This window comes from Meles meles, chromosome 6, assembly GCF_922984935.1.
Source record: "Meles meles chromosome 6, mMelMel3.1 paternal haplotype, whole genome shotgun sequence".
Taxonomy (NCBI): domain Eukaryota; kingdom Metazoa; phylum Chordata; class Mammalia; order Carnivora; family Mustelidae; genus Meles; species Meles meles.
In genome coordinates this window covers 119155940-119179341 of record NC_060071.1, presented here as the reverse complement: position 1 = coordinate 119179341, position 23402 = coordinate 119155940, and the positions used below count along the sequence as shown (strand labels likewise).

Sequence of the window (23402 nt, the reverse complement as noted above, 5' to 3'; positions counted from 1 at the left end):
GGTGCCTGGGACCTGGTGGGCTCCTTAAGCGTGGGTGGGGCTTGTTACTTCCTATGTGCGCACAGAGCCAGGGAGCGCTTTCAGCAAACCCTTCTTTTCCTTCTCTGCACGGGGGAGGTGGTGCAGACTTCCTCTGCGTTTCTTGAGTCTGGAGTTACCCCAGCTTGCTCGATGACAGGATTCACTGGGAGTACTCGTTACTTGTTAAAATGCTGATTCATGGGTCCCACCCCAGAACTTCTGAACCGGAACAGCGGTTCTTGGGGTGGGATCTGCGTCTTCAGCATGTTTTATAATGAGGCCAGTTTTGGAAACTCTCACATTTGCTACTCTCAGATTCCCGTCCCAGCGGCTGTTATCATTTGATTTCACGAGAGCCCACTGAGACAGCTGTGAGGCAGCTATGGCCCCCATAACGTCGAAGACTTTCTAAGTGAGGAGACGCGAGGCTTCTAGGACAGACTCAGGCCCAGTGTTCCCTTGTGGTGGAAGCGGAATTAGAACTCGGACCTCGCGGTGCCGTGTGTCCATTGTGCCCGTCAGTGTTCTACTGAAGCATGGAAAAGGTGGGGGATGGAGAGAGGTGGGGTGACAGGAAGGAGGTGAGTTTCGTGGCTAAGGTGGTGGCAGAGGGGGAACAGTGGTGACCTGCTGCTGTCCTTGAGGGAGGCCTGTGCAGACCAGCTATAGTGAGTGGGTGGCAGGGCCGTGGGGCGGTGGGGGGCTTCCCCAGGTGTGCCTTCTGAAAGTCGGGCCCCAGCTGAGCATGGGGAGCCGTGGGCTTTGTTCCAGGGCCACTGCAGATCCACAGATGGAGAGAGGGTGGGGAGGCAGGAGGGGCCGGGTCAACAGGGCTTGAACGCTGTTTCAGGGCCATTGGTGGAGTCCTGGAAGTCCTGAGAGTAGCCAGTGTCTACTTCTCCTGTCCTTCCCCCCCGTTATGATGAGGTGTTGGAAGCCTTCTAGAAGTACAGGCAGGGCGAACCCCCCAGCTCAGATGGTGGAGGGCAGAGTGCATGGAAAGTGAGGAATGGGTATGCTAGGCCCTTCCAGGGGCAGGAGTCTGCTGCTTCCCCTGCTTCCTATTCCCGAGGTTGGCTTGGTCCATGAAAGGAAAACCCTTTTCAGTTCTTTGTGTGCCCCCTCCCCCCCCATTTCAGTTTCCCTACCAGAAGGTCTTAATGATGTCAGCCTGCTTGTCTCTGGGTTGTGGTGGAAAGGCTGGGAGAGGGGGTGGGACTCACTGGGCTTGCTCGCTTAGGCTCTTTGCTCTAAGGCTCAGCTTGTCTGTCCCTTCTGTGCAGTAGGATTGCCTTTCCCTGGGAAGCTTCAGGTGTTCCTGGGCTCCACACCTAGATGGTGATCTGCCTGGGTTGGGGGGACGTGGGCCAGTGGCAGTGAGGGGGGACGAGCCTCACGCTGGGCTTGTGCACATCACCTGCTGCTGGGCGCTTGGGAGAGTCAGGAGAGAGGAGGTCCAGGCTGACCGAGCCTGTGGTTAGAAGCATGGGCTCTGCAGCCTGAATTCTGGCTCCCCCATGTGCTGTTTGAGGTGACCTTGAGTGACTTTGTGAGCTCTGTGTATGCTGTCTTACCTGTAAAATGGGATTGATGATAGTATGTACCTCATAGGGAGTTTGGGAGGACTGAGCAGTTGACAGCGGGCTTGGGAGGGTATCCTGGTCTCTCAGATCCTTTCTCTCTTGACTTTCACATTGGATTGTCAGGCTGAGAGCTGCCGAGACCCTCCTTGGTAGCCATGGTGAGCTGCTGGAGGTGTCTGGGTGGGCAGGGGAATTGGTGGAAAGCTGGGTTTCAGTGGATGGCACCTTCATTCCTTCATCTCTCGGCTCAGGTACAAAATCTGAGGGTGACCTCTGATCCCTCCCTGACCCCCAGTTGTACTTGCGCCCACCCACTTAATCTGTCTCCACCACCGTCACCCTGGTCTAAGCCACTTTTCTCTCTTACCCTGGCCTTTGCATGGTCCTCTGTTCTCTGCTGACATTCTTGTCCACCTCTGAGCTGTGCTTCGCACCAAAATTAGGAGTCTCTTTCCAAGATGCAGGTGTAATTATGGGTCAGCCAGCACCTGATTCCAGCAGCCACCTCATCCTCACCCCCCGACCCTCTGCTGAAGTCAGACCTCTTCAGGGGCTTCCGTTGTTCTTAGGGGAAACCATCCTAACCTCCTGCAAAACCTCAAGCCCCAGTGGCTGGCTGACCTCAGCCTCTGCCCCTCACCTTCCTCCTGTACCATCTTCAGTGGTTTGAGCAAGTGGTTCCTTGTGTCTGAGCACTGTGATCCTTTGCCCCATCTGCGCGGGCGGCATTGCCTCCTGACCACGCCCAGCCCCACACACCTGCATAGGGTGACCCTGTGGCTTGGTTTGCACCTGTTACCCGGATGTAATTATTATTTTTTATATTTAAATTTAATTAGTTAACATATAGTATCTTATTAGTTGCAGAGGTAGAGACCAGTGATTCATCAGTTACATATCATACCAGTGCTCATTACGATGTCATGAGCCCTCCTTAATGCCCATCACCCGTTACCCCATTCCCCCACCCCTCCAGCAGCCCAAAGTTTGTCTCCTGTGATTAAGAGTCTCTTACGGTTTGTCTCCCTCTTTAATTTCGTCTTGTTTTGTTTTTCCCTCCCTTCCTCTATGCTCCTCTGTTCTGTTACTTCAGTTCCACATACGAGTGAGATCAGACAATAATTGTGTTTCTCTGGCTTATTTCGCTTAGCGTAATACTCTTGAGTACTACCCATGTCATTGCAAATGGCAAGATTTCTTTTTGTTGGCTGAGTAATATTTCATCATATATATATATGTAAATATATATATATATTACACCTTCTTTATCCATTCATCAATTGATATCCCCGATGTAATTATTAACAGCATCTCCTTTTATTTTGAAGTGCCCCGGTTTGGATGATAAATTACGTGGTTCCCTTTCACGTTCACAGTCTTTTCATCTAATTAAAATTCCTTAGCTTTAAAAATTCATTAAAATTCATTAAAAATGCCCGTTAAATGGCCCACTCTTGGTTTTGGCTCAGGTCATGATCTCAGGCTCAGGTCATGGTCTCGGTGGTGAGGTCCAGCCCTGTGCTGGGTTCAGGTCATGGGCTCAGTGTGGAGTCTCCTTGAGATTCTCTCCCTCTCTCTCTGCCCCTCCCTCTTGCACTGTCTGGCTCTCTAAAATAAATAAGTAAATCTTAAAAAGAAGAAAATCCACAGACTTCCTCAAGGCAGCAGTCCATGTGGGTGTGAATGCACACTCCTATACACACGTGCCCAGGTTAGGGCCCTTTTTTAGCCCCAGACCTGGAACTTTCCCTCTATGCATTTAAAGTCAGCTTGCAAATATACAGTCATTTATATGAGTCTCTGATTAACATTTGTCATCCCCAGCAGACTGAAGTCTCCTTGATTCAGGAGCCCAGGGCCCATGTGAATCTGACTCCTGGCTCCCAGGCGGGGGATCCTGGAGCCTGGGCGAGTCAGGGCATCTGCAGTGGACTGCTGTGGGGGAGGCTGCTGACATCAGGCCAGTCCAAGCCCAAACAAGCCAGTTGCCCACACTCTGGCATACACACCCCTGACTTGGCTGCCCCTTTAATTATTCCTGATCTCTGTCAATGGGCTTTGTGTTCAGAAAGCCAAAAGAGACCAGAGTTCAAACCCTCTCTTCACCTCCCTAAAGCTGAGACTTGAAGAAAAACCTGCCTGGCCCATTCTGCATCCCCAGGGAGCCACCGGGTCCAGGACCTTCTCTCGTGGCTGGATGTGAGCGCTGGGGGTGACTCTTAGCCCTGTGTCCTAGGCTGACCTTTAGCTACCCTCCTTGATCCAGGCCCAAGGATGGCCTGAGGACAGCTGCACAGGTGCCCGTGTGGCTCTAGACAGATGCGGGACTGATGCAGGATGGTGGGTGAAGCTGGGTGGTTGGGGCAGGTGGTGCTGGCTGATTCCTCCTTTATTTCCCAGTCTGAGTGAATAGAAGGCTTCCTGGGGCTGAGGCTTTGGTGTCCTATGGACCCTCGTTCAGATTTCAGTTCTGCCTCTCACTAGCTGGGTGCCTGGGAAGGTTGTGAGCACCTCTGACCCTCGGTTTCCTCCTCTAGCAAAGGATTGTTGAGCAGGTTTGCTGAAGTGTTGGGTGCCTCACAAAGTGGTAAGGATAGCCAACCTCTCTGATCTCATTCCCTCTCTAACCCCCTCCTTGAGGCCAGAGGTCCCCTTTAGGTGCCTTTAGTGCCCCGTTCGCGGGGGGCTTGACACTATTTTTCTCTGGACTAAGGTTTGGGGGAGGCTCTGTTGCCCTCTGGCTGCCCCTGCTCTCTGCACAGTTTCTGAGGCTAAGCACAGCACTGGGGGACAGAGTGCCTGTGGCTCTTCCTGCTTGGGGGGAGGCTGCGACCACACTCCCCGACAGACAGACGCCCCGTGTCCTGCCCGGTCCCAGCAGAGTTGGAGGGTCCTGGCCACTCCCACCTGCGTCTACACTTCTCCCCCTCCCCACCCACCCCACCAAAAATGTGGACGTTTCTGCAGATGCATCCCTGTTCTTCAGCCTCCTGCTTCCTGCTGCTGATCGGTTTGCTGCCCTGTCCCCGGAGCTGGGTCAGCCACATGGCCAACAGGCCCACCATGCTGGTTGCCAATGCGCCGTACCCCCATACTCCTGTCTGGTGGACAGGCTGGGCGGGCAGTGGTGGCATGGGCCGCATCAGTCTGGGCCTGGCTGTGCTCTTCCTTGGCTCACAGGTTGTCTTTGGGGCCTTAATAGGGAGATTTGGGGGTTTCTGTGTTGCTTTATAATGTGCTGATCTGTGTTCGGGTTTTGAGAGAAGAAACTTTGTTTTCCGGGACCTCAGGTGAACTGACCTAATTAAGCCCTCAGCTCACAGCCCACTGTCACTGCAGGTCCATGTCCAGCCACTGTACCCACCGTCTTCCTTACAGTGGATGCGTGAATCGTCCCCAACCCTGCCCCTGGCAACACAGCTGATGGGATGATGAACTTTCTCTGTTAGACCTGGTGGTCACCGCGGGAGGAGGTCTCTGGGAGGGCGACTTCCAGCCCAGAGCATTGCTGGGGGCGCCGAGTAGGTGTGCCCGCCATCGTTCCTGACCTAATGCTGGGTTGCTCTCCAGCCAGGGCGCATGAGCCCGTTTCCCTCGACTCTAACAATGTTCTAATTGTTTACCAGTCTCTTAGGTGTAAAGGGACAATGGTTCGACTAAGGAGCACTCTGTGTGCCCCGCCTCTGGTTCCCTTTCTCCGTTCAGGGCTCCAGGAACCAGAAACTTCCTGTTAGGCATGGGGTAATTGCTGTCCCAGAGGAGACTGATGGAGATCTTCTGCAGAAAGCCCCATGCCCGGGGGAGTGGCAGCCAGTCTGTTGTTGCTCAGGAAGTTTGCGCCCTACCCCCCACCCGCTTGTGCTGCTCCCACTGCGCTTGGGCTCTGAGTTGGCACCGCCACCCCTGCTTTTTGCTTGGGGCGTCTCTGGGTTCCCCGGAGCTTGGAGCTTTCCCTCGGGAGGCCACATTTCTACCCATAGTTGGTGGGAGGTCACGTGGACTGGGTGGCAGTCCCCTCCGGAGCGCGGTGGGAGCATCGCAGTGTTGGCTTCGGTCTGGGCCAGACTGGTGTACAGGGCCCATCGGTCATGTGTCCTTGGCTGGGTCAAGGAGGCCGGGGGGGGGGGGGTGGTGCTGGGCCACGGGGCCCGCCGCAGCGTGCTGACCCAGACTCAGGAACACACGCGCACCGAGGGGACCTCCCGCACTCCTGCGTGGTGCCCGCATACAGTGCATGTCCTCTTGCAGGCCCATTTCTGGGGAGAGTGGTCTCACAGATGGAGGCTTCGAGAGGCAAAGTCAAGGGTCATGCCTCAGCGACACAGGGAAGTCCAGCCACGGGCGAGTCAGCCAGACCACAGATCCCCATATTTTATGAATACGACGCTGGGCCAAATCCTTGTCATCCGGGGAAACTTTCTGTGGAACCGAGTGGCCCATAGCTATAAGCGTCAGTGCCGGAAAAACCAAATGACCTCACTTTTGGGTGGCTTCTCCTTCTTTGGAGAAGGAATGTGTGGGCTACTCCTGTGAGCTCCAGCCTCCCGAGGCCTGTGTGCCGGCGGACCTGCGGGCCAGGACTGCACTCCAGACGTGGGGGAGGCGTCCCAGGCGAGGCCCTCTCCGGGTCCACGGTGGGGAGCAGGCTGTCCTCACACTGGTCTCCAGAGCGAGGTGTTGCTCCGCGGCAGGGGTGGCCAGGAGCAGATGCTGTGGGCTCTGAGCTGCCCCGTAGAGTAGCTGTTCCTTGGGGAGACATCAAGAAGGCCAGTGGTACCTCCCGGACCTCATGGTTCAGGCCTGGCCCCACCAAAGATTAGACCGGTCCCCGTCACCTTGGAAACCTCTTGCTAGCTTGCTCTCGGGCCATAGTCAGTAGCTGGCTGGTTCAGTCCATACCCTCGTGCCTGGATGCCTGGACAAGGGGAGGGTCCAGGGCCTGCCTTTGTGGCTGGTTTCTTGCCAGTGGGACTAACGGGTAAACAACAACAACAAAACCGCAGTAAAAAGCTTAATGGGGTCCTGGAACAGTCTACTTTTGTCTTTTTTTTATAATAGCTTTTTTGAGATACAATTTACATACAGTTCACCCATGTCCAGGCTATGGTTGGAAGGCGGTTAGTGTACTCAAAGCTGTGCAACCCTCCTCACCATCAGCTTGAGAATATTTTTTTTCCTCTAAGATTTTATTTGTTTATTTGATAGAGTTGGGGGAAGGAGAGCACAAGCAGGGGGAGCAACAGGTAGAGAGAGAGGGAGAAGCAGGTTCCCACCTGAGCAGGGAGCCCCATGTGGGACTCGGTCCCAGGACCCAGGAATAATGACCCAAGCTGAAGGAAGACGCATAATGACTGAGCCACCCAGGCTCCCCTGAGGACATTTTCATCACCTCAGAAAGAAAGCCCGTGCCCCTTTGCTTCACCCCGCTTTCTCCTCTGCTCCCAGCCCTAAGCAACCAGGACTCACTTTGTGTCTCTGTAGATAGCTTTTTGGTTTTTAACATCTAGCGAGCCCTCAGTCTGCGTCTGGTCATGGGCTAAGCCCTTTGCATTGGCTCGCACAACCCTCCCGCCCAACCACCGTGTGGAATAGATGCTCGTCTTTGTCTTTGTCTTCTTGATGTGACAACTGAGGCTCAGTGGATCCGGATCACAAAGGCCACCAGGATCGGGATCTTTGGCTGACGGTGGCCGATGGCTGCCTCACCACTCTTTGGTCTCTGGCTGTAAAAGTGGAGATGGTGGAGGTCGCTGACCCTCGTGGGCCAGGAGCTCAGGGAACGGCCTTGGCTTCCTCACAGGGATCACGGGGCCACCGGTCTTTTAAAACAGTTCCCCATTCTCTCAGGAGCTGGCAAGTTCCACCTACACAAGAGGGAAGGTGCTGAGCTGCCCAGGCTCCCCTCTGCTTTCTGAGGGCCTTTTCGGGGAGGCAGGGCAAGCTCTCCCCAACCCGGGTGTGTTCATCAGGTCAGAGCGCCTGCCAGGTTGAGCCAGTCAGGCCCCTGTTCCTTTGTCTCCCAACGTGGGCTGCAGGTGGCCATAAGCGAGGGAAAGGACAGGCCCTTGCTCCCCTGGCTGGCAGGCTGGTCTCGAGGTTTCCTCAGGAGTGGGGGAAAAAACAACCACAAGGAAAACAACCACAGGACGTCTTTCTTTCCAGCCGGTAGAGCTCTGTGAATGATTAACCTTGATTAAACAGAACGGGTTGGGAAGTGAAAGCAGGATGACCCCAGATGTGTATGGGCTCCTGCTCTGTTGTGTTTGCTTCCATTGGCCTCATTTTGACAGCACCCTGCAGAGTAGGAATATTATGTGTCCCCATTTGTCAGATGAAGCGATGGAGGCCTAGGCAGGTTAATTCAGGTCCCGCAGCCAGTGAGGGACAGAGGCGGGCTGGATTGAGATTTTTTAAGTCTGCTGTCGACATAGCCCAGGCCATCTTTGATTAAGTACATAAGATTGAATTTGGTCCTTTCTGATGCTGTGCGGTGTAGGTCTTGTGGTTTTGTTTGTTTTGTCAGAAAGAGAACAGAAGCAGGGGGAGTGGCAGGCTGACCAGGCCGAGGAAGAAGCAGACTCCCTGCTGAGCAGGGAGCCCCATGCGACAGGGGATGCGGACTGATCCCAGGACTCTGGGATCATGACTTGAGCTGAAGGCAGACGGTTGACCTACTGAGCCACCCAGGCATCCTGCTGTGTAGGTCTTGTTATCCCCATTTTATAGGTGGGCATCCTGAGGCCGAGGCTAAGAATCCTGCCCAGAGAGAACTGGTGAAAGGTGTAGACTGGGACTGTAGCCCCAGCTTTGTCCGGTTCCGCAGTCCAGCTCCCTGGGGCGCCCCAGCCACCTGCACCTTGAGTCTCTAGGACGCCAGCATTCACGTGGCCCTGGGGGGCAAGCTGCGCGAGAGGTACTCTTTCCAAACAGAGGAAGCTGCCCGGCGGTTCTCAACTTTGTCAGCAACCACTCCCAGGTTGGGGGAAAGTACACAGATCTGGGTGGAGATGTTCTTGAGGACTCTGCTTTTCATCTCCGAGTGAGCCAGCTGACAGCTTGCTTTGAAAGGCTGGCAGCATGCCCTTGATAAGTGAACCAGATACTCCTGTTTATGTTACGAGAGCAGCGGGCATCTGAGATCACTTCTGGGCAGCTCTTGGCCTACACACACCACCCCGTGCCCACACCCTGGCTGGCCTGGCCATGGGTGGGGACCAGAGGGTCTGCAGGGTGGCCGGCGGGAGAGAGAAGGCACCCTGGCAGTGCCCGCAGATGCTGCCAACCGGCAGCTGTGGCGGAGCACCCGCTGGGAGGGGGGTTGCAGAATTGGTTTTTGACTTGAGGAGCCTAGACCAGGTCCCTGGTTGCTCTGCTCCCGGGATGGAGGGGACGCCCTGAGAATGAGCAGCCAGGTACCACCTTCAAGACACTGAGAAACTAGACTGGGGTTTTCTGGAGCCTCTTGGCTAGGGAGTGCTGCCTTTCCTCTCGCCCCACGATTAGCAGTTAACCAGCTGTTGGGGTGGATGTGTGTGTGATTGCTGGCTTATCCTCCTGTCCCTGCCCCCGATTATGACTTTCTCTGGAATATTCTACACGGATAAGTCACTTTAAAGTTTTTCAGAACCCTTTCTCCATGTGGTATCTTATTTGATTCTCTTCCTAATTCTTTTAAGTAGATGGGACAGTTTTTCCCCTTTTTGATTACTCTTTTTTCCTTTGGAAACATCTCCCCCCGCCCTGATAATACATGAGCACGCATTTCTCCCCCCCACAGAATTCCCAGAGAAATGGGAAGTTCCCTGTATCCCATCCCAGAGGTCTAACTTAGATAAATGTGTATGTTTGCAGACAGACTTTTCTTACATTTGCATAGCTTTTTTAAAAAATAGGTAATGACTATCCATTATAAAATTCAAAGGAAACAGAAGGGTATTCTATAAAGAACAAATGTCCTTCCGTCCTCTGTCAGGAGGCCCAGCTACCCTCCCTTCCAGGAACATTCCAGCATATAGCTTTTGTGGGTAATCCACTGAGCTCCCAGCAGGTATCTGGTTGTGAGGATGGGAGCTGTCAGTCTTGAGACTGAAACACTGATCATACTTGGAGTTCATGGAGATGAAACTGTCCGTAATGGAATTTATTGGCCTTTTTTGATAAGGAGCAGAGCCTACCAATCAGAATCAGCCCTACAAGGAACAAAAGATTGCCCCTGGTTCTCTGTTTGGTTGTGCCTTTTTTTTTTTTTAAGATTTTATTTATTTACTTGACAGACAGAGATCACAAGTAGGCAGAGAGGCAGGCAGAGAGAGAGAGGAGGAAGCAGGCTGTCCGCAGAGCAGAGAGCCCGATGCGGGGCTCGATCCCAGAACCCTGGGATCATGACCTGAGCCAAAGGCAGAGGTTCTAACCCACTGAGCCACCCAGGCGCCCCTTTTTTTTGATTGTATAGTTGCCACAGCATTCCATTGGTTTTTGGTGTACAGTAGTGATTCTGGACAATTCCGTACATTACGCTCTGCTCACCCCAATTGTAGCTCTCATCTGCGCTCCCGTCTTTGAATTAGGCATGTTATGATGGGAAAAGTTGCTGGATTCCAGCCTGCCAGATATGAGGGACTTGTTTGGGGTTCCATAGCTAGAAGGGGTTGAGGTCACTTATGTGGGATCACACACACACCAGGTCCTGTGAACAATAGCTCCCCTGGAGTGATCCCAGAGGGGTGGGAGGGTGTGCCTGGGAGAGGTGTGGGCAGCACGTGAGCCCAGGGCCTGGGGCGGCTGGGTGAGACGGCGCAGCTGTCTCCCCACCAGGGCCAGGCCATTTTATTGGGCTGCAGGTGGGTTATCTTGTTTCCTCTGCCGTGCGACCGATAGAAAAGGCACCTTTGTCAGCGGAGGCTTCTCTGGTGAGGTCAGCCAAGAGTGGATGGCCTGGATTGTGTTCCGAGGCGAGTAAACATCCAAAAGGAAAGTGCTAGCAGGGAGAAGGGCGAGGGAGCAGATCGTTAATGCAGGTCGTATTTGCAGATGCCTGATCCAGGGAAGCGGAGAAAGTCGGCCATTCGCTTCCTGGAGCCCCGGCGTCTTCACGTGTGGATGGGTTCTGTTACAGGTGCTTTGCACATTCCTGGGATCACTCACTTAGCTTTGACCCTGCTGCTGTACATACGGTTCTGTATCCTCCTTTTTTGTTAATTATATCTAAGGGTTCTTTCCATAATAATACATAGTTTCAGAACCTCTCATTTTGGCCACGTAATGTTCCATTAAGTGGATGAATCATAATTTACGTTACTGATACTTTATTAGTATAATTGGGGCCGTTTCTAATTTTTTCCTCTCAAGTAATGCTGACAAGAACATTTTCTTACTCATGGCCTTAATTTAGCAGTGTTTGCCCAGAATAGCGCCTAGGCCTTGGGCTAGGGCTTGCGTGCACTTCGGTTCTCCTTGGTGGGGAGCTTTCCCCAGGAGACCGAGGGCATCATCCCGCCCGCTGTGACGTCATCCCACCTGCTGTGACATCATCCCCGCCTGCTGTGACATCTTGCGGGGCCTTGTCTCGGTACCCACCCTGCCATGGGAATTAACAGAAACTTACTTTTGCCAAGGTAACAAGTGACAATCGGTACCCTTTGTTTCAATTCACCAACCATGGCAGCGTGAGTGGTACCTTTCACTGTCCTCCCTGGTGACAGGTATCAGTCCTCGATCCAGCCCAAGTAAGGGGAGCCCCTGCTGCCCCGCAGGAAGTCTGGTCAGCTTTTGCTGCTAGATCCCGAGGCGGCTGGCACCCCTGCTGTGGTGGCTATAGGGGTGCCTGTGCTAAACACTGTTGTGTGCTTAGTACTTGCGTCAATACCTTGTATGATCCTGTTCCTTTGTGTGCCGCTTTCTTTGTTAGGAGACTTAGGAAGATTTCATATTCTCCCATTAAGGAGCCAGAGACCCTAGGAATCTTTTTTTTTTTTTTTCAAATATTTTATTTCTAAGTGATCTCTACACGCAACGTAGGGCTCCAACTCACAACCCCAAGATCAGGAGTCACTCGCTCTGCTGACTGCACCAGCCAGGCACCCCAGTCCCGTTTTCCTCACACTTGCCCCTTCTGCTCATTTATTAAACCTCTTTGAGGCTTCGTTTCCTCTTCCGTAAAATGAGGACGATAAGAGCACCTGCTTCAGAGTGGTGTTGCGAAGATGTAGGAGTTGAAGAGGGTGAAACACTCAGAAGAGGGTTTAGTCCACAGACGTGCTTAGTAGAGTTAGTTGCTAATATTGTTATTTAGGGCATGTGTTTGTCTCCTCTGGGTTCTCAAGGGATGGTGACCTTTGGTTGTCAACACTTGAAATGGGGAGATGTTAGTGGTATCTCACGGGAGGGCCCAGGGGTGTTCCTGGACATCTGTGATTCATAGGACAGGCCCCCCGACCCCTGACAAGTAACCAGCCCCAAGTATCAATAGTACCGAGCTTGAGAAGCTCTGCCCACACGTTTAAGTGTGACTCTTGGTAACTGAGCTCTTTAAATTATCTCTAAAGTAACCTTTCAAAAACTGCCTTGGTCTCAGAAAATCAGCATCGTAATGGAACGTTGCTCAGTGCCCAGGGGTGTGTGGATCCCTCCCCAGCACCCTCACCAAGCACATGCCGTTGGCAGGTAGCACACTGGACATTTGGTCTGTTCTGACACTGAACTCTAGCCTCCCTGGCACTGTCCTCCATCCTAATACTAGTAGCCTCCTTTCTTTGAACTTCACGTGTGGGAGATCGTGCTCAGCTGTTGCCATGTATTCGCTGCATGGATCCCCTCACCATCCTTGCAGGTGGGTTCTGTTCTTACACCTAGTTTACAGATGGGAGATCCATAAAGTCCCTGCCCACAATCGCTCAGGGGCAGAGCTGGGACTGGGCCTGGTCAGTCTCGCTCTCGAATCTATATTCCTTACTTTGCCTCCTGCCATGTCCAGCAGACTTATTTGCTCATCCACGGGAAGGTCTTTCAAATCTTTGAAGTGAGCCGCTGAGTCCTCTCTTCTGTCCTCTGGTCAGACAGCCCCAGTTCTCAGAGTTCCCCGCAAAGACGTGTTTCTGATCTGCTCGCCATCCAGAACACTCTCCCATGTCTTGGTGACCGCCTGCCTGCTTCCTGGCTCTGCTCCGGTTGCCTCTCCACCATGCTGCCCCCAGACAGCCTGCCCCTCCCACGCCAGCTCTCCTGATGGGCCGTCAGCTCAGACTCTGTGCCACAGCTGACCCGAGTCACCCAGATTCCATCTGGTTGCTGGTGTCATGTCACAGTGACCCATTTTCAGTGATACTCCGTAAGGTTCAGCCCACCGTACCTGCAGTGTCCTGAAATCCGCAGTGTCCTGGTGGAACGGAAAGTGTGGCACGGGGATCAGGAGGCTGGGTTGTGACCACACCCGACTTGGTGGCCTGCGAAGAGCCACTTGCCTTCTGTGGTCACGTGTCCTCCGCTGTAAAGTGAGGCTTTGACAAGGGTGCTGTTAGCATCGCTTCCGGCTCTTTCTTCAGTGAAATGCGTTGGGCAGCAACGCATTGGTAATTCTGATAGTTCTGATTATTGGTAGTTCTGATGACTGTGGTAGCAGTGAGAATAGGTAACTATCAGGCAGCCACTCTGTCCCAGGCACTTTTCAGGGACTTAAATGGCTCGTCTTATGGAATCCCCCAGCCCCGTGTGTTCTTACCCTCATCATATTACTGTGCTCTACAGGTGAGCGCCTTGAGCAAAGCCACACTGAGTGGCTTGCCCACTGTTACCACCTGACCCAGAAGTGCTGGGACCCAGGGTTTGTGTGGTCTTCTTTAGAGTGAATCCTTCCAGTCTCCCAGATGCTTGCTGTCCAGAGTGATCCTCTAGTCAAGTGCTCTGACTTCCCGTGTTTCAGCATCTTGCATTTGACCACTTCTTCTCCCACCAAGATGAAGGCTCTGAACGCTGCTTGACTTTAAAGGTTCAGCTTCTGATTTATCCTTATGGGGTGATCCTCTGTACCCCAGAACCAAGCTGATTATGATTATACAGATACTCTTTCAGAATCTTAAGATATAGACAGTAATGATGATGCTAGTGACTATTTCTTACACATTTAATGTATTTCAGACGTGTATTAATACTATGTTATCATTAACATAAATTAGCAATATTAAGGTTAATATTCTCTCTTTTCTAATTTTTATTGTCTAATTTTATACTTATTTAATTTTCCTCACAGTTCTGTCTGCTCTGCTAGATGCTATTGTCTGTCCCCATTTTACAGATTTGAAAACAGAGGCTCAAAGAGGCCCATGTGACTAAAGTCACATTCTGATGCCTCTGAGCTGGGAGTGGGGGATAGCACGTTCTCAAAAGCCACTTGTTTTCTCAACACATTTTAAGGGAAATATTTACTTGTTAAAGACATAATGGAAAAGTATTAGAGGATTCTCTGTGACAGTAGGACTTTGAGACCCGTAGAGAAAGAAAGTAGACAAAGGTGCTTCTCCATGGCTAGCTCCATGGAACTCAGCTTGGGCTCAAGCACCCTCCTTCTCCCCTGTCTCCCTGTCTTGACGTGTCCATCTGTCCCCCCATCCCCAACTTGGGGCCTGGCCAGGCCTATTGGCAGCCCTGACTTTCAGCCATTAGATAGGGTTAGATATGCAGATTGGAGGTGGGTAGATAGTACAAGGTCTGAGAGAGGTTGAACCCCGGTTCTGGTTCTCTGCCAGCCCCTCCCTGTCTCCCAGCACCCTCTGAAGTTGCAGCTGGAGGAGGGTGAAATGGGAAAGGAACCTGTGAGCCCTTCCATCGTGGGACCCCAAGCACATTTCCTGAGATCTCCCAGCATCCCTGAGCCCATTTCTGCTGCAGAGTGCCTCTGCCAAAGGCCCATCGGCAGCTTCTTTTCTTTTTTTAAGATCACCCACAAGCACCCACAAGCAAAGGGAGGGGCAGGAGGAGAGGGAGAAGCAGACTCCTCGCTGAGCAGGGAGCCCGACACAGGGCTGGATCCCAGGACTCTAGGATCATGACCTCAGCGGAAGGTAGACGCTTAACTGACGAAGCCACCCAGGTGTCCCCCACCAGCAGCTTCTGTCTCTTTAGACTGTGATCTGAAGAAGGACCTAGTGATGGGGCTCTTGGAGCAATAGGAAGGTCTGATAGGGTGAGGCAAGGTTGGGACTAAGGCCATAAAATGGCCCCCTGCCCTTCATTTGAGTGAGGCTGGCCCCTAGCCCAGCTGGGGTAGCACTTCTCACCACACTGGGACTCGTGGGCTGGAGGCCCTGGGCCCTGGGTCTCTAACCATGGGCATCACTTGTGGCTGTTGGCTTTTCGTCCTCCTTGGAGCCCTGGGGCACCGCCAAGGAGCAGGTGCAGGTGTCTCCTGTGTCATAATGTTGGAGCATGAACGTCAAGACCAAGGCCTGTTTGCCCGTCTTCACCAGCAAGTGGGACATGTCCACCCTTTGTTTGTCTGGTGGAAATGACTGGAGCTCTGTGCTTTGAATCCAGTTTAATAAGTCCTTCACTAAGGAGCTCCTGGAGGGCTGCCCTGGCCAGGGAACCATGACTCTTCAGTCCAGACACAACAGTGGGGTTGTACGCCGGAGGCGAGCATATGGCTGCATGGTGCCCACATTGTCCTCCCCACTCCTTTGCCCCATTGGTTTCTTCTTGGTGAGGATCCGCAGAGCCGCTGTCCAAGTCACGGGCCTCCTGTACCCTACACCGCAATGTTAGTCCTTTCCCAGAACACAGCCGAGTTCTCAGACACACTGGGTGTCATGTTGGGAGCTCAGGGCAGCACTTCGGGGTGGGACCCGGACAGAGTTTGGCAGCTGAGAGCAGGCTGCAGGCTGGGGGCACAGAGCAGGTGAGTCCACGGGAGGGCAGCTGCTTTATCTCCTCCTCCTTATCACCGACGGCGTGCTTTCAAAGTGACAGGCCATTTACAAGTGTTTTCTAGTTGACCCTCCTGACTTCGTAAAGCCTGTCACTGTCTGGCTTTTACTGGTCAGGGAGCTGAAGTTGAGGGAGGGTAATCTGGAGTCACACAGCTGGAAAAGAGTCGAACCAGATATGGTGCACCCGAACATGCCTGGTCTCAGCCCACAGGTGACCTCCACCCCTTCCTGCCTGTGGCCTGAGCTGTGTGGGAGGTGCTGCTTATTGGTGGCGCCCCTTTAAGGCACCCCCCTGTGGGCCCCGGGATGGGAGACTGAGGGTCTCCTAGTGGCGCGCAGCTCCAGAGGCCTCAGAACCAGGGCTTTGTGTGGGAGCCGTGAGCAAACACAGGTGCCTTTCTATCTCCCGGAGCTCTGAGCCTGGCTTCCCCAGGAAATGGGGTCGGCTGCGTTCAACAGCATTTTCCTCTTGCAAAAGCAGTACTTTTTTTTTTTTTTTTTTCAAAACCAGCCTCCTCTTCCTCTCATCCCCAGCCCCTCTCCACAGCTGAGTGATAAACAGATCTCACAGCCTCCAGCTGTGGCCAATGCGGTTGATTCCCACCAGGACGTTGGCCACATTGGACCTGAAACTGTCCCCTGCGGGGGGGGGGGGGCGAGGGGGCACTTCTCCTGGAATCTGTAGGAAACCCCAGGCAGAGGCTGAGTGGGCCTGGAAGGGAGGTGAGAGCAAGGCGCGGTGGAAATTCCAGATGGTGGTAGATGAGAAGATGCTGCCCTCCCCCTGCATACCTATCGTGATGACACCCGGGGCGGGAGTATATGGACAGGTCACAGCTGGGAGAGGATATGGAACCACAAGATAAATTCTCTTCAAGATGAGAAAGTTCTCTAATATGCTTTACAACAAAAAAAGTTGTAACAAAATGAAAAAGGCTAAGTACCCCCTAGTCTCCTGCCAGGTCACGGTGCCAACAGTAGGGGCAGGACACCCAGTAAATAGACCTCCTCTGAGCAGTCTTACGCTTCTGGAGGGTCCGCGAGGGCACTGTTTGGCCCAACAGCCCGCTGCCCGGATACCTCCCAGCATCATCCACAGGTGCATCTGGGTCTTCTGGAACCGTCCCCCCCCCCACCCCCCAGCTTTGCAAAGCTCCTTCACCATGCTCCTTCACCCAGCTGTCCAGTTCTTACATTGTCCGCTGCACAGGGGTTTTTTTGCTGAGCGGAGGATTTTGCTCTTTTGGTTACTGCTGTCTCCCTGACCCTGTGCTCTGGAACTCTAGGCAGAGCATTGAGGCCACACCCTCTCCGACAAGTGCCCAGGCAATGACCGAGCACTGGGATAGGGGCAATGATGGCGTGGGTGCAGGGTGCTTTGGGCTCTGTGCCCCCAAACCAGGTGTGGCGGTGGGCTATCAGGAAGGCTTCCGGGAGGAGGTGATCGCTGAGCCTGATCTTGGAAGATGAATGTGAGCTAGCCAGGCCTGGCGTGGAGGACATTCCAGCCCGAGGATCAGAATATATCCCTGCCCACCCTTATCTGTGTGTCAGTCTTCCCAAAGCTTTTGGATAGCACCTACAAGCCTCTTCATCGTGGAGCCGACTGGCACAGAGTGGAATAGCGTTTGTAGGGAGAGAGAAGTCGCCTTGTGAGGCGTGGTTTAAAGATGAGGCTTGGACTTTGGGGTGTCGTCGCGCTGCCTCCTCCTCCCCACCTGTGTGGACTGACACTGTCCCTTCTTCTTGCTCTCTGGCTCTGCAGCTCTTGTTCATAAACCCGAGCAACCGTTTCTCTTCTGCTCATGATCTCTGGGGTGTCATTCCTCTCTTCAGCCTGTTCCTTGCCACTTCCTTTGTTCCCCCCTCCAGGGCAAGAGGAAGTGGTGGGGGAAGGAGGTCATGAGTCTGGTGACCTTTCTGAGGAGGAGGGGTGGTTCTGGTGTGCCTGCTACTGGTTGAGTAACACGCCGCTCACCATTGCAGTTTTGTAGGGCGGGTGGGAGGGGAGCTGACTGGTGCTGCTGGGGGCAGCGGGGGGCTGGGCATGGGTGATTGAGACCCTGTGTCCTTGAGGGTGCTGTTTGGTGCATGGAATTCTGGAGTTGCCAGAAGTAGATTGCATCTGAAGCTGGAGAGCTCTTCTTTCTGTTTCTCATGGAAGGGGATAGCTGGGGAGAGACCCTGCCCCAGTTTTAGGCGGGCTTGGGAAATAGAAGCACCTGTTTCTGTCTCTTTTCCTGGGGTCAGCCTGTTCCTTGTGGGAGCCACGAGGTGGCACTGTCCTTGGGTGACTGCTTGGTTGGTCCCGGGCTGCTTCAGTGTTGCTGCTCTCCCCTGCCCCCTGCCCCCCCGCCGCAACCCCTGCCCGCACACTGGAAAATCACAACGTAGATAGGCTTTCATTTAGTCTCCTCAGAGTCCCTTCTGGAATTCTTCCTCACACCTTTGCAGCTAGAGGTGCCTCACACCCTGACGCCAGAAAGACGGACAGACACATACACACATGGGCGCATTAGGGTCCTCCCCTTTCTCTCCTTATCCTGATACCGCCCCTGTGAACTATGAACCCAACAAGACTCACTAATTCTTTCCCTTAGCCAGCTGCCAAGTGGACAAAGATTTATTCAACTCATTTGCCCTGATTAATTAATTAAGGCTCACTGTGCCTCCCCTGGGGTATTCTGCCTTGTAACTGTGAGGACGGAAACTAAGCCTAAGAACCTAAGAGGTCGATTGCCAGCCCTTCTAACGGCAGGTGGAGAGGCGGCAAAGGAGGGTCCGTCCCAGGGTTGCCCCACCCATATCATCCACACGGTCCCAGAGAGGGCATGGTAGGCGGAGCCTGGGACCCACCAAGGCCTCTATGAGGGCCTCAGAGACTCTGGGATGCATGGGGAGCCTGACCACTTGCTCGTCTTTCCTTTGCCTAGACGTTCACGGCATGGTGCAACTCCCACCTCCGCAAGGCGGGGACGCAGATCGAGAACATCGAGGAGGACTTCCGGGATGGACTGAAGCTCATGCTGCTGCTGGAGGTCATCTCAGGTGAGGGAGGCCACCCTGGCCGAGGGTGAGGTGCTTGCCTGCTGGGTTCGGCCACTGTGGGGGGGACACTGCCTTGACACGTCAGCTTCTGCTCTGCCTTTGCTCCTGGTGAGCCCTGGGTCTCTTGGAAGAAGCTGGGGGTGTCATGTGTGAATTCAGACTAGGAGACTGGGTTTGGTCCTGGCTCTGCTGCTGACGGTCCACGTGTCCTGGGACAAGTCACTGTCTTTCTGCCTCAGCACCCTCATTTGCAAAAAAAAGAAGGTCCACCATGGCTGACCATCTCCGAACCTTGGCTCTACTAGAACCTCTCCACCTTTATCCAGATGATCCCACTCCCATATCTGGCCCGCGGTAAAGAATTTGGATGTCCAGAAATCTGGAGAGACAGCTCCCCTTGAATGTAGTTCTTTGCCTTCTTAGGAATACCTTTCCTCCAACATGCCTTTGAGGTTGGTGATTCCAACATTCTTGCCTTGGTTTTTACACTGGGTAATCTTAGCTACTCTCTCCACTTTACCTTCTACCTCAGTATCAGTGACTCTCAGACCTGGTCTCAGTCCAGCCTTTTCCCTCAGGCACCAACTCCACCCAGATATCCCCCCAGCATCCCCTCAGTGTGCCCAAGACTATGTGGACTACCCTTGGCCCCGACAGACCTCTTTCCTCCTGTATTCTCCATCGTCTTCTCCCAACCTAATGTAGAACTCTGAGACAACGCTTTCTTTGCTTTGCTTTCCAACTTGGCGTTAAGTTCCATTCATTCTGTTTCCTCCTTCTGTTAGCCTTTTAACCTCTGCCGTGTGGTGTCAGTGGGGCATTGCCAGCTCTCACCTAGATGATCCGCAGAGGCCTTGGACCCCCTCCTAGCTCCTTCCCCGCCGCAGTCCATCCTCCACGTGGCAGCCCGAGGGGCCGACTCAGGCCCAAATAAGGTCTCGCTGCTCAGAGCCCTTCTGTGCCTCCCCAGGGCTCGAAGCCTGCAGCCCACATTCCTTCGCATAGTTCGCAGGATGCTTTGTGAGCTGGCACCTGTTTCGTTTTCAACTAACTTCCCAAAAAGGTATCAGACCTCAGACCCTCTGTCACCCCAAGAGATGCGCAGTCCTCGCCAGGGACGGGCTCTCTGCCCTCTGTGCTTCTGCACAAGCTCCAGCTGACTCGTTCCCCGGAACTTTTAAATATCCTCCTGCAGGTGAAATCTCTGTGTGGGAGAAAGGAGATGGGGGGGGGGATTGTGTGTGTGCGGTACAACCTATGAAACAGAAAATTGAGTGTGTAGAACATTTTCAATTTCATGGAGTATTTCGTACAGTCCCTTTGCTGTGCAGACACACCAGCGTCCATCTGCGACTTCTCCGTCACCCCGCATGGAGACCCCGAGCCCATCAAACACCGGCACCCCGTTCCCTTCTCCCTCAAGCCCCAGCAGTCACCCTTGTCTTGTCTGACTGTTCTCAGCAAGTTGTCTTCGTGGAATCAGACAGTATATGTCTTTCTGTGGCTTATTCATTGTAATGTCTTCCAGGTTCATCCATGTGTCCCGCTCTCCTTCCTTGTTAAGGCTAACGTTGTGCTGTACGTACACAACGCGTTCTGTGTACCCATTTGTCTTCCGGTGCACGTTGGAACTGCTTCTACCTTTTGGCTCTTGCGACTAGCGCTGCTGTGAACTCGGGTGTACGGTTATCTGTTTGAGCCCCTGCTTTCAGTTCTCTGGGATAAACACCCAGAAATGGAACTGCTGGATCATATGGTAATTCTCGGTTTAATTTTTTTAGGAACCACGATACTGTTTTCCTCCAACTGCCTCTCTGAGTGTTCTCCCCTGCCTCCTCTTCTAACGTTTCTGAGTTTACACAAACCTGGTGTTCTTTTTCATTCTTCCTGGCTCAGCTCAGGGTTTTCCTCCAGGAAGGCTTTCCCCAAACGAGTGGCTGTCCTCAGGAGTGACAGGAACTCTGGGCTCCGGTCCCACCCCGTTCATTCCTCTTGTCATTCCCCTGTCATGTCCGTTTGCCCACGGTATGATCATTTTTGGCCCATTTGTGCTTTTCCGCATCCCACTCTTAGCTGCTTGGGGCAGGGATGGTCTCATCATCTCAGTGTCCCAAGGGCTCAGAACGGTGCTTGGCTTGTGTGTGATGGTCGGCAAATATTAGAGTGACCAGATGCCCTGCGCTGGGCTTTTCTGCAGGATTAGCCACATATTCCTCACCGAACAGGCGGACCTGTGCCCAAGGGGACCTGTGCACGTCTGTGAACCGGGGTTCTCTCTTTCCTTGGGGTGGGGAACATTGAGTCACTGAGACATTGCGTTTTCCTCCTTGAGCATCGTGAGGTGAGTAGAAGGACAGAAGGAAGGGGCTGGTGCCCCCAGAGGTCCTCTGAGGAGTGTCCCCAGACCACCCCCACCAGAATCTGCAGGAGTGCTTGTCCACGTGCAAAGTCCTAGGCACACCCCAGACCTCCTAATTTCCAAAATTAGGAGGCAGGGGAAGGGGGCTGGGCATTGGAAGTGCGAGAACTGCTGGCCTCGCTGCCTCCGCTGTCCCTATGGAGAAGTCCTGTTCTAGCCAGGGTGCACAGCTAGGGGGCTGGCTGGGGAGCCCAGGCTTGGCAGTACCCAAGGGCTAGGACTTCAGCAGGAGAGACTTCAGGGCGGGGGGCGGGATGGGGCATGGGATGGGGCGCTGCCTCATCCATCCAATGGGAGGCATTTCGTCTGCTCAGGGGGAAGATAGGGTACCTCGCTGCGGAGGCTGAGCAGGGGCCACAGCCTTAAGAGAGCTGCAAGTGGAAGGTCTAATTTAATCATTAAAACCCAGCTGTGCTTCCTTGGGAGCTGCCGGGCCTAATCACATCTGTGGCAGGAAGTCTGTTCTCCAGAAACTGGGGTGGAGGGGGCCTGGGAGGCCCTCTGGAGAAGTGCTGCTCCCACATTGTGGCTGCCCAGTTCCTTGAGCTCTCTCGGCCAGGCTGCTAATGTCCTGGGTGTGGCGGGGAGGGGATTGCGGCTGGGTGGGGCTGGAGACCATGGCAGGTGCAATGGTCCTGAGTTTCGGGCTCTGGGACAGTACTCAGCCTCCTGGGATCCCTGGCCCTTTAGCTAAAGCTATGTGTCCTTCCCTGGTATGGGCATGCGTGGTGCACATTTTAATTTTGAGTTTTAGTTTAAAGAGGTCCCTGAATGCCTTTGTTCTGAGCTGAAAGTGCTCTTAATGGGGTGTTCGGAGAACCAGCTCTTTCCCTGCAGCTTCTGACCCTGGAACCTGCGTTGGAGGAGGGGGTGGACTGAGGGTGGGGACTTGGCTTGGAGCTGAGCCAAGAATGCCCATGGGAGGCAGCAGTTCTCGAGCGAGAGAGAGGAACACCGTGGGAAGCTCTCTCTGAATACTAGGGGACTTTTTCAGAATATTCTAACGTGCCCACACATCTTCCCAGACCAAACAGTATAGACTAGAAGAGGTTCGGGGCCTTTGCATGTGCTGTTCTTCTGCTTTGATCATCACTGCCTGCTGTCGCAGCGCAGCTGCCCTCCCACTCAGAGGCCTTTCCTGACTATTCCACAACTCCCTCATGCCCCACCTGTCCTCCTCTGCATCCTCTTTTTAGGCATTTATCCTTCTTGGTTCGTTTGCATATATTTGTGTGTTTCTCTGTTGAAGGTCTGTCTCCTCCGGGTCCAGAAGTGTGCAAAGGCAGGGAAGTGTTTTGTTCACCCCTGTATTCCTAGCGCCTGCCAGGTCCCAGACATAGGGGCTTAATACAGATCAGTTGGGTGGGGGCAAGCACCGAGGTCTGAGAAGTGGCAGGAAAGAGGCAGGGTCGACGCTCCCTGTCGTTCTCTGCGAGGGGGCCCTTGCTGCTCCTGGGCGAGAGTATCATGAGAGCAGCCATGCTCCCAGGAAGCAGCACCTGACCCTCCCCGCCGTCCCTCTTGATCTGCATGCAGGGGAGCGCTTGGCCAAGCCCGAGAGAGGCAAGATGAGAGTGCACAAGATCTCCAACGTCAACAAGGCTCTGGATTTCATAGCCAGCAAGGGGGTCAAGCTCGTGTCCATTGGAGCCGAAGGTGAGTGAGGCCCGCCGTCTGGCTGCTCAGCAGAGCCTGATTTTCTGCTCCCTGTTCTCTTGGCCTTTTCTGCCCTGACTCCCGGGTTCCCACGCTGCTGGGTGCGTTGGGAAGTGGGGGCAGCCGGCACCAACATCTGGTCAACCTGCGGATTCTTCATGTAACAGCTGCACTTTCCATCCAGTCTTGGCACCCCCCCACATCGGCTCTGCCCCCTGGAAGACCAAGGGCCTGCTCCCTGGTCCTGACCTAGACACCCCCCACCCCTAGCTGAATCCTGGTGCCTTGAGATCCTGTGAGAGTGGAGTGCGACCTGCCTCACCCGCAGGCCTGCCTGCACTCTGCTGCCTGAGGCAGAGAATTCTGTTGGGAGAGCGTCAGACCCGGGCTGGGTGGAGGTCTTCCCAGGGGTCTGTGGGGAAGACTGATGTCCAGAAGCTTTCAGGAACATTCCTAACAGCATTTCTCCGCAGATTAGCTTCTTGACTCTTTTTCCTTCACTTGAAAACAATTTTTTTTTTTTTTAAAGCTCAGTATACATTTTTACTTGTTTGTTCTTAATGGTTTATAAGAGGCAGTGCGGTTTCGGTGTGCTCTGTCTGTGGTGTTCTGGAGGATTTGGGGAGGGTGGAGGAGAACCGAACACCGTAGCCAGGTTGTGTCAGCCCTGCGCCCATGGATTCATCCAGGCCTCCCAGGGCACCTGCTGTGCAGCACCAGAAATCTAAAGCTGGGAAGCATTTCCATCCATTCATT

At 53.7% G+C, this 23402-nt stretch overlaps 1 protein-coding gene across 3 annotated transcripts in view; it reads left to right on the top strand.

Annotated features, from left to right (window-relative positions):
• ACTN1 (actinin alpha 1) overlaps positions 1–23402 on the top strand; it is a 96278-nt gene that overhangs the window by 34235 nt on the left and 38641 nt on the right. For all 3 annotated transcript variants that reach the window (XM_046008205.1, XM_046008206.1, XM_046008207.1), the window contains exons 2-3: positions 18457–18571; positions 22527–22646. In XM_046008205.1, the coding sequence (XP_045864161.1) occupies positions 18457–18571; positions 22527–22646 (235 nt within the window). The remainder of the gene's footprint in view (positions 1–18456; positions 18572–22526; positions 22647–23402) is intronic.